General features: G+C 33.9%; 1 protein-coding gene across 1 annotated transcript; it reads left to right on the forward strand.

Annotated features, from left to right (window-relative positions):
* Positions 1-2,494: 2,494 nt before the first annotated feature.
* LOC136981322 (coiled-coil domain-containing protein 172-like) lies at positions 2,495-14,022 on the forward strand. The gene is made up of 8 exons (XM_067277638.1): positions 2,495-2,616; positions 2,688-2,773; positions 4,305-4,421; positions 4,545-4,710; positions 4,788-4,889; positions 6,583-6,685; positions 8,156-8,255; positions 13,885-14,022. Exons 1-8 carry the CDS (start codon positions 2,532-2,534, stop codon positions 13,891-13,893), a joined length of 768 nt encoding a protein of 255 aa, XP_067133739.1. The 5' UTR covers positions 2,495-2,531; the 3' UTR covers positions 13,894-14,022.
* The last annotated feature ends 2,850 nt before the right edge of the window (positions 14,023-16,872 follow it).

Genomic DNA, 16,872 nt, shown 5'->3' on the forward strand with positions numbered 1-16,872 from the left:
TCAAAGACAGTTTGCCACCAGAATTTCAAAGTGCTGCAGAACTGTTTCTACTAATGCCTCTCTGATTTTAGCAGAGCTTCTTCGTTTGCCACTATGTATTGTAGAAAAGGTTCTATACTACTACATCAGAACTACAAATATCAAGGCTCAACAACAGTCTCTACTCCTATATACGGCTGTTCATATGCTATCACATTGCAATTACCCTATCTCTGATCATCAATCCGTAAGCAAGGTTATATCTAAGGTACATTTGGTGTCATCTGTTTCCTCCATAGATAACCATGCAGACATTAATATCTACACAGATGGGTCCAAAAGCCCCCTTTATGCCGGCTCATGTATCTGTATCTTCCTCCAAACTGACATTTTGACCAAAGTATGTTAGAAGGTACAGATACCCCTCACATACCTCCATCTATCAAGCTGAAGAAGATGCTGTCTACCAAGCTGTTCAATGGACTTCTTCACTACCAAACAAAACTCTGTCTATTAACAATTACAGTGATTCTTAGTTCGTCCTAAAAGCTCTATTAAATCCAAATTCAATAGCAATAAAATCGCTTATATCCAGCACCATATTAAAAATTTTGTAAATAAAATAACTTTTATATTTGTTCCTGGCCATAGTGGCATACTAGGAAATGAAAAAGCCGATTTTGAGGCTAAGTCAGCTGCAAAGGACACTGACGGACTACACTCACATCCGTCTCTCTCTCTCTCTCTTCTTCTTTCTGTTTGCCATTTAATTTAACATAAGGATATTTAAACACGAATTCTTGAGTGCTATTTATATTACGTGACTGTCAATTAACGTGTTTTTTATTAATTTTGATTTAAATTCAACTGCGGCACCTGCAAAAAAATAGAAATAGCACCTTTCCCGCATGCGCATTGAAATGTAATTTAAATAGCAATGTCGTCGATAATTTTTGAAGCCACCTGGCGATGTATAACCGGGCATAAACTGCCTGTCGCTTTTGCTCTACAGAAAACCTAGACACCGTCAACCATATGATCTATCATTGTCCAATTTACGATCAAGATACTGTAGACTTATTACTGAAATTAGAAATCTTTACGCTTGGTTTCAGGTGGCCATATCCACTCGATAAGCTTGTTCAGAAGCCACTGTTTGATGCTTTTTACAATTATGTTCAGAAAATATGGAAGATGAGACTATTTCTAATTTCTACTTTTACATTTTAGTTTTCACTAAAAACCGAATACAGTAGAGACTCGTAAATCGGAACCCCGGTAATCGGAATCGCCGGTAATCGGCACGATTTTCAGTCGGACTGTGTCGTGCTGAATCGAACGTTTTTGATACTAGATTTACTTCTAACGGCCGGATGGCCGAGCGGTCAAGGTGGCAGCCTACCGCTCTGGGGACCCGGGATCGAATCCGAACGGGTCGAATAATCCCCAGGAATTTTTCGGGAGGTGGTCCGTTCGGATATGTCGTGCCCCGTCCCTCACCACCCGGTCGCCCCATTGTGGGCCTGGCCGAACCCATAATGGGCTTACTATAAGAGGCCCTCTTAGTGCCCACAGGGCGGAAAGAGTTAAAAAAAAAAATTTACTTCTAAAGTATAATTTTCATGTTTTTATATTCTTCAATATATTTATTTTGTTTGTACAAAATGCAGAAATAATTTTTAACGATACGATAGCCTCGATTATTATTATAAAAATTTTCGTTAGGCTTAAAATTCGATAATTCAACACGAAGCAACGGAGAAAAATTTGAACATCGGACAGGTTAATATATTTTTTCGTACATAATCCGTAATCGGAACAAATCCCTAATCTGAACAACCCCAGTCCCCAATTGATTCCGATTTTCGGTTCACTACTGTACTAATTTTATGTTTACTTTGTATCATGTATTTTGGTTTATGTATTCTTAGTGTTATATACCCATAGAAGTGGTGCACTTATTCTAATAAAAAAAGAGAGAGAAACTACCACACGGCCTTTCCCCCATGATAAAAAATGTGTCTGCTAGCGTTATTTTTCTATCACGTCAAACGAGATAAATAACGAGATGATATACGAGATAACGAGATAATAACGAGGTAAACGAGATAATAAAACGAAATAAAAATAAGAATATTACGTAAGGTGAGATCTACTACCTCCCTACCCCTGAGCAAGAAATCCTTATCCCAACCAACCCCAAAATACCTTACGTAATTTAATGACGGCCATTAACGCCACCTCAAGGAGATTAACGAAAACTTAAAATTTAGAAAGGGAAACTACAGCCCAATTATGATCAAGAAAACCGAAATAATTGCTAAATAAATAAATAATGCTACATACATTTTTATATATAATTTCAAAGGTATATTTTGGCAAATTTTATATTTAAGGGCAAAAATTTCAACAAATACAACTTAATATTTTTATTTTTAATAATTTAGCGATATTAAAATATTAGACGGCGCCGTGGTAGCCGAAGTCGAGCGACAATTTTTGAAAAAGTAAATAAGATTTTTGTGATATCGGACGAAAGAAAAGTGCATAAAATGAGTGTCACCCTGAACGAAATATTCGATAAGATACTCGGCACCGAGGAGAGAGCGGAATCCAAGAAACAGCATTTAATGCAGAGTACGAATAATTTATGGGAATCAATTATTTATATTTTTGTCGTCTGTTTAAAATTCGATTTGTCCTTCCAGTTAAAAATAAGATTGCCAAGTTACAACTGAAAGAGAAAGAACTGCAAGAGGAGAAACTTTCCTTGAAAACACAAATTTTGATTAAAGTATCTTTAATTTTTAAGTAATTTAATGTTAATTTAAAGTGATTTAGTAAATTTAACGCGCACCACGTATAAAATGTTACGGAATCCCTTTAAAATTCAAAAAAATAATTTAACTTTAAAATAAATTGAAAGAAGTATGTATATTAAATAAATAAATAAACAAATAAAACATAGAAAACAAAGCTAAGTAGAAAGAAATGATTTAAAGGTTTTCAAGTGCCATTTTTTTTTCTATTATATATTTCCATACTGTTGGAAGCGCATTAGCATCCATAGCATTTAGGCAACGGTTTTTCATTTTACTTTTATAAATTTCCACCTTTTCCATCTCCAACGCAATGGATGGAGCCTAAATGCTATGGATGCTAATGCGCTTCCAACAGTATGGAAATATATAATAGAAAAAAGAATGGCACTTGAAAACCTTTAAATCATTTCTTTCTACTTAGCTTTGTTTTCTATGTTTTATTTGTTTATTTATTTATTTAATATACATACTTCTTTCAATTTATTTTAAAGTTAAATTATTTTTTTGAATTTTAAATATGTAAAATATTCGAAAACGGTACGTTCCATTTTGGAACATTTATAATATTAAACCTGACGATGGCCTATATTAGATAGAGTGAAAACATTTGTATAAAAGAATTTTAAGCTCAGCAAAATTAGCTGTGGTGAAACTGAAGTGAATTGTTTGCTGAGAAAGAGCTGGATAGATGTGAAGTTATCAGTTTTAGTATTTCTCTCCTTCTGTAAGACATCTTTTTCGATCAGCCACATATTCTAAAATGTCACAAAGTGTAATCATCGTGACTTAAACAACTACGAAATCAACTAGGATTAATGTCGGATACAAATGCGAATAAAACGTTTAGACTACAGAGAGAAAAGTTATTAGAAAGACAACACACAAGTAACTCTCGTACGTTGTCAAGCACGCTATACCCTTTGTGGCAGCCATTTTGGTCGACTCATACGCCACCTATATTTACTGGCACAAGCGAATTGATTAACAGGTATAAGTGCAAACATGACGGCATGGTACATCGTGTTGGAAAAACACCCCAGTATACATGACACAGTGCTGAGTTAAGATTATAAAATTTGGGAAACCGCGATCTTGGTTACGGAAAGAACAATAGAAAAAAAAAAAAAAAAAAACCATTGGAACAACCAGTATGATGAAGTGAAGGTAGTGCACCGTTAAAATAAAAGGGACATAAGTTTTTCTAAAGCATGTCCTCCTTTTTATTGATGGTATAATAAGTCTAGTGATTTTAACTGATTAAATTGCCAATGATTTAAATAATCGAATTAAATCGCAATGAGTAAATTTCGACGTATATCTTACGCCAGAAGTTTGATTCAAAATTTCTTTATGTATTTCGTAACGTAATTTATGAGCGGTCAGCCTGCCGCTTTTGGTCGCTCGGGTTCGAATCCGGGACGGGTACGATTAAGAAAGATCTACGGGGCGGAAAAAATCAAAATTGTCATATTTAAAACTAATATTGAATCAAATATTTTTCAGACGCAGAAGTTGTGCGAACGGCAGAGATTTTTACAATGTTTACGGAACAAAGAAATTATTTTTAAAGAACAAAAGGAGGAACTTCTTCGTAAAAAAGTCGAGATTACCAAAGACCTGGTAGAAATTTATCTTATTTTACGTCGAATTTCAGTCGTAAATGCTTCTACGTCGAGGGGATTTACGCCCGTTTTTACGCTAGTGGAGTCTCGGCCTAATTTTCAAAAATGTCATTTCTTTTAGAATGCGGTAGAAGAAGAATTGGCCGTCGAAAGAGAAAAGTTATGCCACCGAGTGGAAGAATTTTGCGCGGATTTTGTCTGCTTTGACGAAAATAAATGTCTAAGACGCCAAAAATGTAAAAATGAATTAACGGCGTTAAAATCGGAAGAACAAAAACTGCTTTATGGTAATTATTTTACTATTATTTCTTAAATTTTTAACCTTTATTTCTTTATCTTTCGCACGATAAATCGTTTTCGATAGAAATTAATTTTTTCCGGGATCGGGAAAATATAGTGAGAAATCTCGATGAAGAAAAATCAAATATTATCCTTCAAATAAAAAACCTGGAAGAGAAAAATGCAGGTAAAATAAAAATATTTTAATTTAGTTTACTTTACTCTCGAATTTAATTTTATCGATTTTGTAAAATTTTCCATAATATTTAATAAGTTTATATTGATTCTACGCTAAATTATGAATTTTAGTCTGAGTATTTATTGACGATCTAAATTTTTGCTTTTTCCGATTTGCTATTACTTTGCCGCAGATAACTAAGAATATCTTGTCTTTAAATGTATATTAATAATAATAAAAATTTTACCTTTAAGTAAACAATTTTACGAAAAAATTATTTTGGAACCGAACCGAATATTTTCGATAATCAAATTAATTTAGTCCGAAATTTTGTTAGAATTCCGAAAATAATAAACAATTTAAAATTAATATGAATGTGAAATATTAGCAATATTATATCCGTCTTACAATTGAAAATTACGAAATACCTAATGTGTATTTCCTCCGAAAATTACCTAAGTCGATCTCTTTTATCGTATCCTGAAATACAATTTTTTTTTTTTTTTTTTTTTTTTTTTTTTTATTTTGGAAACGTGAATGCACGCCCAGTATTTCTTAAAACTAAGAAATTACTCGAAGTGAGACGTTAAAAACACAAACTAGGCCAAAAATATTTCACTTAGTTTTGTAATTCGTGAACATCAGATTGGTCTACATACCGGTATTTAATTTTAAAATATTTCGACTTTCCTAAGTCGTCAAAACTCAGACACTTGTGCATATTATATTCCAACCGAGTTAAAAATTTCTGAATAAATTATTTGCCTTTCTAAATTTGCTTCATTTTTCAGTTAAATAATCATCTGAAAAATTAAGCAAAATTACTAATTAAGTGAATTTTATTATAATGAAAAGTAATATTATTTATAATTTTAGTACATTATACGGCCGTATTTACGGTACTTTTTTTAAATATTACCCATAAATATCATTATTGACAGTTTTATTAAATGTTGTAATCGGTCGAACCGATAACTGAGTTTCGAATAAAATCTATTATATCAAATATCTCTCCGGTTTGACTCGATTATGTACGTAAACTTCTCGTGTGTAAGGAAAATCGCTGTGTAAAACAATGACGAGTTTTGATTAAATTTTCGAAACTTGTGGCTTCGTTCCAAACGACTAAAAGTGGCAAAATTTGTCTGTAAACCTAATTATTTAAGGGGCCTAGATGCAAATTCTTGCACAGGGCACAGGAATGGCTAGTTACGGCACTGCTCTTACGTGTGAAGATTGCTTGTTTTTGCGTTTTTGAAACACACGTTCTGCTTTGCTTATAATAGAACTGTGTTAATGTTTCAATGTAAATTAACTGTTAACTGTAAAGGTGTCGATACAGTAACTATTCGGTGATATCACTGTGGTAACCTGTTATTAAACATAATAAGCCAAAATAACGGAAAATACTTCCGAAAGTAAAAGTTTTTTTTTAAAATAGTGAAGAGTTTTTAAGATACTTTACGGTATATAGTGTCGTGGTATAAGAGCATGCTCTAATATGCGGAAATATGTTTTAAATAGACGTGTTTTGTAATGTGAAATTTAAAAAATTCTAGTAATGTTCTCCTTTGTTTATAAGATGTAAATTAATTAAAATATTAAATTTGAAATTTTAAAGGTTTATTTTTTAAAGTGTATTATAGAAATATTGTATTATTACACATTATACATTATTTAAAAAAATATATTTTTTAAATAGAGCTTTCAGAAAAATTACATAAAGAATTAAATATAATGAATAAACTAGCTGAGGAAAAAATTAAAGTATCAAAAATTCCCGAAACGGATATTGAATTTGAGAGGTATGACTTCTATTTTTATTTAAAAAATGCCGTAATTTGAAATTTTAATTGTATAGAGCAGAAATGATCTGTTTAAAAAGTTTTAGGCATGTATGTTTGCGTTTTGATCATTATGACTTTACAAAGAAGATTAAAGCAACATAACAATACTTCTGTTTAGGATTTTAATGTTTATCAAACAAACTATTTTAAAATCGTTTGATATCGTTAATACTGTGTAAACCTCCTTCATTTCATCCTCTTTATTGCGATCGAGGAGTTTAGATTTAATTCGTGTTTTTTGAGGCTGCAATTTGAAAAAATTGTAGCTCTATAAATTCCCACTGATTCCGTCCTTCTGTCTTTTATTAATATCGAGAACAGAGATAGATAGATGAAATTCGAGACCAGATATGAAAAGCTTAGGGGCACGAGGCACCAATTAACTACTTATGAACTTCCAATGCAAAACCAATGCAGACTAAATAAATTAAAAAATATGATTAATAATTCCTTGTTAACGTTTTTGTTTAAATAGTTTATAAAATAGTAATATTAAGTTTACGAGTGATTATTTATTGTGAGATCGTCACAATGTTGGGCTACAATTTTTTAATCATATTTTTAATTAATTTCATTTAAAATATATGCTCTCCGCCTCAAATTAGTAGTGGCTTGCCTCCGTACATCATACTTTTTCTTTAACAATAGAGTCGTGCCGATCATCTATTAATTTTTTTCGAGGAAGTTTTGAATTGGAATAACGTTACTTTCGGTACAAACTGGAGGTTCACATATCGGGGTTTCCGGGTCTCATCACAGTCGGGGTTTCCTACCCCTAAGGTTTCCATATTTGGTCTCGGATTTCATTTATCTAATTCCGTTCTGGAAATTAAGATAGGACAGATGGACGAATGACAGTGGGAATTTATATCTATAATTGTTTCAAATTGCAGCCCAACAAGCTGTGCAGAATTAATTGTGTCGATGAAAATATCGAATATAGCATACGAGAAATGGGATCGATTTAAATGTTATTTTTATTTTCCGTAAATCAAATTCTACATAGAATATACATGATACTTAATTTCTAAATATTTTAAATGCAAACATTTTTTATAACTCGGATTACATAATACAAGTTTTATGTCAAAATTGCGAGGTTGAGGCCGAAGTTTTAAACGCGAAAACGTGTACGTCAGACGTTCAGCGCCGCTTTCCTGTAAGCCTAGAAGTTTGACAATGGTGTTTGGGAAAGTCAGTAGAATCATGCTCGACATTCCAAACGCCATTGCCAAACTTCTAGGCTTACAGGAAAGCGGTGCTGAACGTCCGACGTACACGTTTTCGCGTTTAAAACTTCACCCTCTACCTCGCTATTATTTGATATACTGTATATTACAGACATTTTAACAGAGATTACGTTTTTTTCATTTTTTATACATAATATAATATCGTAAACAGCAAAATTACAAATAAATTACATTTCAGGATTAGGAAAAAATTAGAAGCTTTTCAGAATATTCCAGAGCCTTCGTGCATTGTACGTCAAGAAGATAAACAAATTCTATCAGCAATAAAAAGTACAAAGGTAATTTTCATTTTAAACAATATCAAAACACCTAAGAAAATCGATGTTTTTATAGTTTTGCTAATAAAACGTATACAGCGATATAAATATTTTATTTTGACTTACTTAATTTATACACATTTCAATTACAAAAACTTTCTATAATTTGGGGTATATTAAATTTAAGAGTAAAGAACAAATCTTTGTAGTAACTTAATTTCATTTAACGTATTGCATGTATTATTTTATTAATTTTTAGAATGAAAATTTTATTGTATGTTTAGTGAATATGCTATCGTGATACATAAAATCGGCATAGAAAATTAAAGATCTAAACTTATGGATGAGCCCACCAGTGGCCGAGTAGTTCGGTCGCGGGTTCGCGCCGCGCTCGGACAGGCTGGGCACGTGGAATTTCCCGTTTGTAACACCTGAATAGGGGCCAGTTTCCCTTACAAGACCTCCCGGAAGGCATTTCTCCTCGCATAACATCGCGCCCCAGAGAAGGCAACGGGAAACCATTCTGGATGTAACTTTCCCTAGGATACACTTCAACGAGAAGCCAGGACGATTTAATTCACAATAAAGAAAATAACTTTCTCTAGTAAACAATACATACATAATGTGTCTATATACAATCGGTCCTTTCTCACACAAATGAGGGATAAGACAATTCCACGATGAAGTCGACCTTTTATTTGAGGCTTCTCTTTCGCCTCAAAATGTAAAATAGTCCAGCATTTCCCTCTAGCGGTGGCAGCACAATTAAAATCAATTACATTTTTTAAAATTAAACCAGGATGAGAAGCGGATGAGAAGCCTCAAATAAGACGGCCGGATGGCCGAGCGGTAAAGGTGGCAGCCTACCGCTCTGTGGGACCCGGGATCGAATCCGAACGGGTCGAATAATCCCCAGGAATTTTTCGGGGGGTGGTCCGTTCGGATATGTCGGGCCCCGTCCCTCACCACCCGTCGCCCCATTGTGGGCCTGGCCGAACCCATAATGGGCCTACTAAAAGAGGCCCTCTTAGTGCCCACAGGGCGGAAAGAGTTAAAAAAAAAAAAAAAAAAAAAAAAAAAAAGCCTCAAATAAAAGGTCGACTCCATCGTGGAATTGTCTTATCCCTCATTTGTGTGAGAAAGGACTGATTGTATATAGACACATTATGTATATGTTGTCTACTAGAGAAAGTTATTTTCTTTACTGTAAAAACAAATACCCATTTACTTGAGAAGGAAAAAAAAATACAAGCTTTCTAAAGCGAATGCATTATTTCTTATACACCGTTAGTTGTTGCAAGAGAGAGAGTTCACATTTAGACCGCGGTTCGATGTAAATACCTGGGTGTTTTTTTTTTTTTTTTCCCTTTGAAAGAGCCAGAGTTCTATACACGAGAGGGTTAGTAGGATAGTTCTAGAAGACGACGTCCTGTGGGTGGCAATTTCTGCGTTGCAAGAGTAGATCTATTCGATGGTGATGAATTCCATGGAGTTCAGTGTCAGCAACGATTGTATAATCCGTTTCGGAAGCACAGAGTTACTGTATCGGTGGAGGAACTTGCGACGACTAACCGATCCGGCCATAGTTATCATATTAAAACGTTAGAATAGAGACAACAGATTATAAGGTCGCGGGAAAGCGTCATTTTTGACGCCGAGAACATGTAGGAAGTGATGTTCCCAGGTGTGGAAGTTGATAGATATTGCTGTCGACAAATGATTTCTTTATTATTTTGATTTAGATATTGTCTGGTTCTCAAATAAATCGAAATATATTTTCAATTTTTAACGTAGAGTAAATGAACATTATAAGAAATATGAATTTTACGAAATAGTTCCTCAAAATAATTAAAAATTAATAAAGCTTTGTATAGTAACATAATTAGGTTTGAAAATAAATATTTTATTTTTATTTTTAAGAATTTTTACTTATATACGCTGCGTATTAGATTAGCGAATAGAAAGAACATGTAAAAAGTTAAGTGGATGATCATTTAATAAAGACTTTATACTCAGTCATTTCGTAAAAAGACCAAATTACATTATTTCGACTTAAAAATTTGATTAATAAGCTAAATATTGTAAAATTTCAGCAAACGAATCTGCCGTTTAATAACAAACCCGAGAATAAGAAGCAAAACTTCGATTTCAAATTACAGTCAAAAAATAAAGAACAATCTCAAAGTAAGATTTTTAAAAAATTAATGTACGAGTAATTTATTATTACATATAAATTTAACGGTTAACATTTTCGATAAAATGGCCGAGGCGGTGGAGGCGTCGTTTTTAAAACTCTTTCTCAGCCGCGGGCGTCGAAACGGCCTTTTTATTGCCGGCCGGGGACGTGATCCGGCGCATATGAACGGAGCACCCCCGAAAAATTCCCGGAGCTTTTTCACCCGGATTATTTCGATAGCGGATTCCCGGAGCGGCAGGTCGGCAGTTCAAACGCTCGGCACTCGGACAACCCTGAATCGGATTCCGGCCTCGGTTACCCAGTCGTGCCCTCCCGGAGCCGGCCGAAACCACGACGTATCCGATTAGTGGGGTCCTCTTAAGACCACTGGACGGAAAAAATGAAAACTAAAAGCAAGGTATAATGTGGCACATAATTACATCAACTTCAGCTATGTCCTAGACGTCTCATTAATTATTAATACCGTATTCGGTAAATGATACACGAATAATTCATTATACATTATGTATTTATAAAGGAATTATTACAAAAATAAAAAAAGTTTATTGTAGAAATCGGAAATTTTCGTAATTACTAAAACAGGCGAATTTAGTTATTTGGGTAGAAACAATCTTCTTCCAGCTGCAATAGAAAATAAAGAAATAAATAAGTGGGTGGTGGAATTTTGGAAATACGAGGAACGAATATTTCGCGTTTCAATGGAAAATATCGACGTGTGGCGCGATTTCACGAAAACAAAACTCGACTTGCATACCTGTAACGACCAAATCGCCATTGTCATCGGACGAAAGCGCGAGACCAAGGGAAGTGAGTGGGCATTTCAGATACCGTATTTGTTTTATCGGACGTGGGAAAAATTTAATTTATTTCGTCCAAAATTAGTCTATTGGCAAGTATGACGGCCACCGTTCTCTCCCGGGACTCTCCTTGGCCGACCACGTTTATCGGCAAACTGTCGCCGTTACATATCGCTTGGAACCGACGGAGGAGACTTTCGTAATATTATAAGTATCGTCGACCACAAATAATCGAACGTTTTAAAAATCCAACCCCATTTATTACGATAACCCAACCGTCCTCCGGATTATTTTAAGTCTAATATTTGAAAAATCGTGTATAAAGGACCGGGAAGTTGCAAAAACATTTAAATACCGATTCGTAGGTTCGTCCGATCCTTTGTTGCTCGAATGCGCGTATTTACCACGTATATTGGGCGTGGGCACAAAGAATAAAGTCTAGCAACCGGAGTTGCGTAACTTTTCCGGCCGTTACGAGTTTTTATTTAAAAAACTTTTATATTATTAAGCAAAAATAAAATTGTTTGTCGCCATCTGTTATCGGATTTTGTTATAAAAACTTTTTATATTTTAAATTACTAATTACTAATTAAAAAACTTATTTTTGAGTTTTATAAAAGAGTGTAAATGTTAATACCGAATAAAATCTTCATTAAGTCCTACCCCTTTCGAGACGCGGTCCTGTCTATCTTTTAACCTTCTCGATCTTTCACTTCCAAAATAATAGCATCGATGCCCTTGATATAGAAACCACTGTGCCAAATTTCGTTTCTTAATTAATACCTGTACTGAAATACTAAGCGAAATAAACGCGAACACACACATACATACGTATCCACGAAATTTTTTGCCCTTCCTTTTACTTTTTTTGGGTTCAGGAGGTCTCAAAACGTGCAGAAATGCAAAAAACTCTGAGGGTCAGATTTGATATGATTTCTATACTTTCCCTTGTTACCTATACAGCCGGGAAAGTGAAACGAAAGAGAGAAAATGCGGCGGCCGTTTGTTTGTTTTGACCAATTGTTTCCTGGAGATATTTTTATTACGAATGCCCTTTCGGCTAAGTGACGTTTCTACCGGTTTTAAATGGGTCGTTTCGGAGAACTTATTTTAAAATTTAAACTAAAATTAATTTCTTGCGCTATAATTAACTCGCCGATCGATATATTTGTCGATTCTGGTGTACGATTTTATTATCTCTTTGGACATCGAAAATAATTTTCGCTAAGTTTAGACTCGTAGAGTAAGTTTTTCACACTGGTCTACTGTTTACGAAATTTTACTATCGGTTTGTTGATTATTTTAAAATTCCATTATTTCAACCTTGCGCATTTTCGGTTTAATTTTGAAAATTAAAACATTTTAAGATCGATTTTCTTGTGCGAGTTAATATATTGCTGTTATTAAGCATCGGCATGAGAAAATGTCATATTTTTATACCCCGACGATCTGCTAAAATCGTTCTAATTTTACTTTCTAAAGTTCTCATAAATTCCCGAATCTCCGGTAAACTTTCGCTGGGGACTCCTAACCCGTCGGGTTAGGAGTCCGTCCACTTATCTTGGTCGTCGGATTACCGGGTGTCGTTTGAAGAGTGGACGGACGAAGTTATTTTTATCATATTTAAATATATAATTGACATATTTTTAAATGTTAGTAAAGTCAAACACTTAATTTAATTACAACGTTTAAATTTATACGATATTAGCGAGGTAGAGGCCGAAGTTTTAAACGCGAAAACGTGTATGTCGGACGTTCAGCGCCGCTTTCCCGTAAGCCTAGAAGTTTGGCAATGGCGTTTGGAACGTCGAACATGATTCCACTGACTTTTCAAACGCCATTGTGAAACTTCTAGGCTTACAGGAAAGCGGCGCCGAACGTCCGACGTACACGTTTTTGCGTTTAAAACTTCGGCCTCAACCTCGCTATTTTTGTCGATATAAATGCTTAAAAATCGTTAATATTATCTTTAATTTTTTTTAAATCTGAAAATGGCAAACAGGTATATTACCGTAATTATTATTCGGAAAATACAGCAGAGCATCGATTATCCGACTCAATTGGAGACAGGGGTTGGTCGGATAACTGAAAAAACAGATAACCGAAAAGTATGAAAAAATACATTATTAGTATATTAGTATATCCCATGTAATTTGTATAGGCCTATTAGTATATCGCTATTAACCTACTTCGCGTTGAATTTTCATCGATGTTAAGCCTAACAAAATTTTTATAAAATAATAATCGTCGCTATTGTATCATTAAAAATGGTTTCTTAATTTTCCACAAAATAAAGACAAAATAAAAAATTAAGCATGGTTTCTTAATTTTCCACAAAATAAAGACAAAATAAAAAATTAAGCATGGTTTAAATACTGGCTTCCCTTTCATGGTCGAGCCGTGTTACCAGCTAAAACACGCAAAAATTTAACAAAAATAATATTAAAGTAGCCAAGACATAGCCAAATATTGTAGCGCTACATCACTAGCGGACATTTGGATTTGCCGACTAGAACGCGGTCGGTTGATCGGGGGTCGGATAATCGATGCTCTACTGTATTCACCGAACGATTTATTCTATTTGATAATTCTCATAATTACTTAATAATAATTTTCAATTACGTTACCGTCTTTTTTAAATTTTCTTTTAAAACAGCTCCGTTAACGCCTTCTTCGAAAATTGCTCAAAGAAGATTACGATGGCTATTCGACCAGAAAATGTGAAATCGTCGGCCCAAAAGCTATTGTATTTTTTCGTACACCTTTATATATTTGGCAGTTTTTAAAAGTTTATTGCGCTTTTTGTCAAAACAAAATACATTGATTTTTATTAAAGATTTGTTAAGTATAACTAATTGACATCTATACTTTTATCGACTGGCTTTTCCAATTGGCCCGTTGGTTAGTTCTCCGGGTTAAAATGAGACGCGTGTAACTAAAAACCACCGAGGATCCAAATTAATCAGTGCCAATGGGAAACTTTTCACAAATACCGCAACGGGGCTCGGATTGCGAAACGGAAGCGGAAGGTATTTCGTCATTTACGGTTCGAGTCGCAATCCTGTACTCGGGAATGCGGACGAGCTTATAATAAATATCTGTTATCTTCCGAGATAATAACGGCAATAACCTAAGAAGTTAAGATAATTTATGTACTTTCTAATACAATGTAATTTCATTTTTAACGATGAAATATTAAATATTTCGATGATTTACATATTTTTTCCCCTTCTTTCTTGAAAGAAAATGCCGATTTAGCATAAACTATGGTGAAAGGCCCAGCGGGATCATCGAGAATTTCGCCAAGTGTTAAATATAACTAAAATATGGTTCGATCTTATCTTAAACATTAACCGTATTAAAATCTTCGTATATCTTTATGACAATAATAAACGTAGGTGAAAACAAACTAAAACTCTAACTTTCTCGAAAAAAACACGCAGTCTGCAAAATAGTACGGCTCCCGAATACGGCTTTAGAATACTCAAGACTTCGTCTCCTACGTGGACCGTAGTTATTTTCGTGTGACGATTATTCGAATAAATTCATTTTGCAAAACACCTTTGTTTTATAAAGTTGTTATTCGAAAAACGGAAGCAAATAAGAAAAACAAAAGACTACCTCGAATCTCGGGAGGACCGTCGAGAGGATTTCCTACCTCCTATTACGACCAAGCTCGAAAATTCAGACCGACTCAGACCCGTCTCGTCCCCATTTTCAAATATGCGGGTAAATGAACATTATAAGTACCTTAATAAATTCCATATAGGCCACCAACCGAGTTTAAGTATTTACATATATTTTTTAAATCTACACGAAATTTGGCAATCGGAATTTTGTTCTTATTTGTTTATTGGCGGACTGCAGAAACGCAAAAGTAACTTTTTTTGCTAAATTCGATGTAGATTAAAAAAACGTCGAAAGTAATTGGTTTTTCGGTTGTGTCACGTAGTACGTTTCGTAAAGAAATGTGTCACCCTCGATTCTCCAGCCGCAGTGGAAAAAAATCACACCTGGAAAATGTAGGCCTCTGTAGCAAAAACTATACAAAAATGTCGAGTAAATATCTCGTATTGTTTGCGAGATGTTAGCAAAAGAACATTTTTATAGCACTTTTACCCCTCGTCTCGAAAAATAAACGTTTTGATAATTACACCTATATTTTGTTTTATTACTCCCCCCGAAGTTTGGTTAGTTTTACTGTTAACATTCTGTATAATAAAGCCTCGTCTCTAGTTTTTGGCATCTATAAAATAGCTGAAATATTTATCAAAAATTATTTTTAATTCGTTAAAAATAATCTTAAACTATCTATAATTGTTCTTTCTATCTACGATTATCATAACTTGTATAGTGTAGAATATTTTAGTTAATTCGTTTGTGTCGAAAGTGCCATTTTATTTTATAAATATTGTACGGTTTTATATAATTTAATATTATCATTGGAAGAGAAAGAAAGCTAAGGTAAAGACATTTAAATAAAATTTTGTCGCAATATTCTACGAGTTACAACACAAAAAATAATGTTCTTTTGTCCGATCGGTTACGAGACGAAATCCCTTATAAATACAATAGTTGCGCATGTGTTGCCGTTGCCGATAAATTGTTGCGCCTTCGTATAAAGACGTACCGTATTTTACGGACTATAAGACGCACTTTTTTCTTCGAAAAATTTCCTCCAAAATTCAGGTGCGTCTTATAGTCCGTAGCGTCTTATAGTTATTTTTTTAAAAAATTGTTTAAAAATTAAGGTGTGTCTTATAGTCCATAGCGTCTTATAGTCCGTAAAATACGGTAATAGTTTTGCAGGCGGGATTTTAAAATTTTGGCAAGAAATCTTGTTAAACAACTTAATTATACGTGCTTTTGTTTTCTAAAGAATACGGTGTGAATATATAGATATTTTACGAGCTTAAATCCATCTCTGTTAATCGTTTGTAACAAAAGAAGACTTCAAATAATCCCCAAGAATTTTTCGGGGGGTGGTCCGTTCGGATATGTCGTGCCCGTTCCTCACCACCCGGTCGCCCCATTGTGGGCCTGGCCGAACCCATAATGGGCCTACTAAAAGAGGCCCTCTTAGTGCCCACAGGGCGGAAAGAGTTTAAAAAAAAACAAAAACAAAAGAAGACTTTACTATCCTTTGAAAAATGTAATTATCTATTAATTAAATACTTGTTTTTCTTAAAAAAAAATATATATATATATATATTGCCGATAGCTTAGTAATATCATAAAGTATACGTATTAAGGATCTGAAGCGTATAGTGGATTTACGGCAATCCGAGGACAACGTGTAAATATTGGTACATCCGTTAGAACTTGCATAATAAATAATTATGCAAGTTCTAACGGATATAATAATAATTAGAACTTGAATATAAATAAATAAATAATTAAATGGGAGACAAGTTTTTCTCGTTAAATAAAACATCAGCGATAATTTAAAAATTCCTCTCGGACACCGAACGGAAACTGTCGAAATATCCGGAAAAAGGAGGACGTCCGATGACCCTAAATATATTCCTCTCCTTCCCGCTTCGTTTTTCCTACGTTAATTGATTTTTTACGGAAAAGGTTTAAAGATAATATACGACCGATAATTGTCGTATAATTTTATAACGTAAAATAAAAATATTTAAAC

Source organism: Centruroides vittatus, unplaced genomic scaffold (assembly GCF_030686945.1).
Source record: "Centruroides vittatus isolate TY-2023 unplaced genomic scaffold, ASM3068694v2 contig_751, whole genome shotgun sequence".
In the NCBI taxonomy this organism is placed as follows: domain Eukaryota; kingdom Metazoa; phylum Arthropoda; class Arachnida; order Scorpiones; family Buthidae; genus Centruroides; species Centruroides vittatus.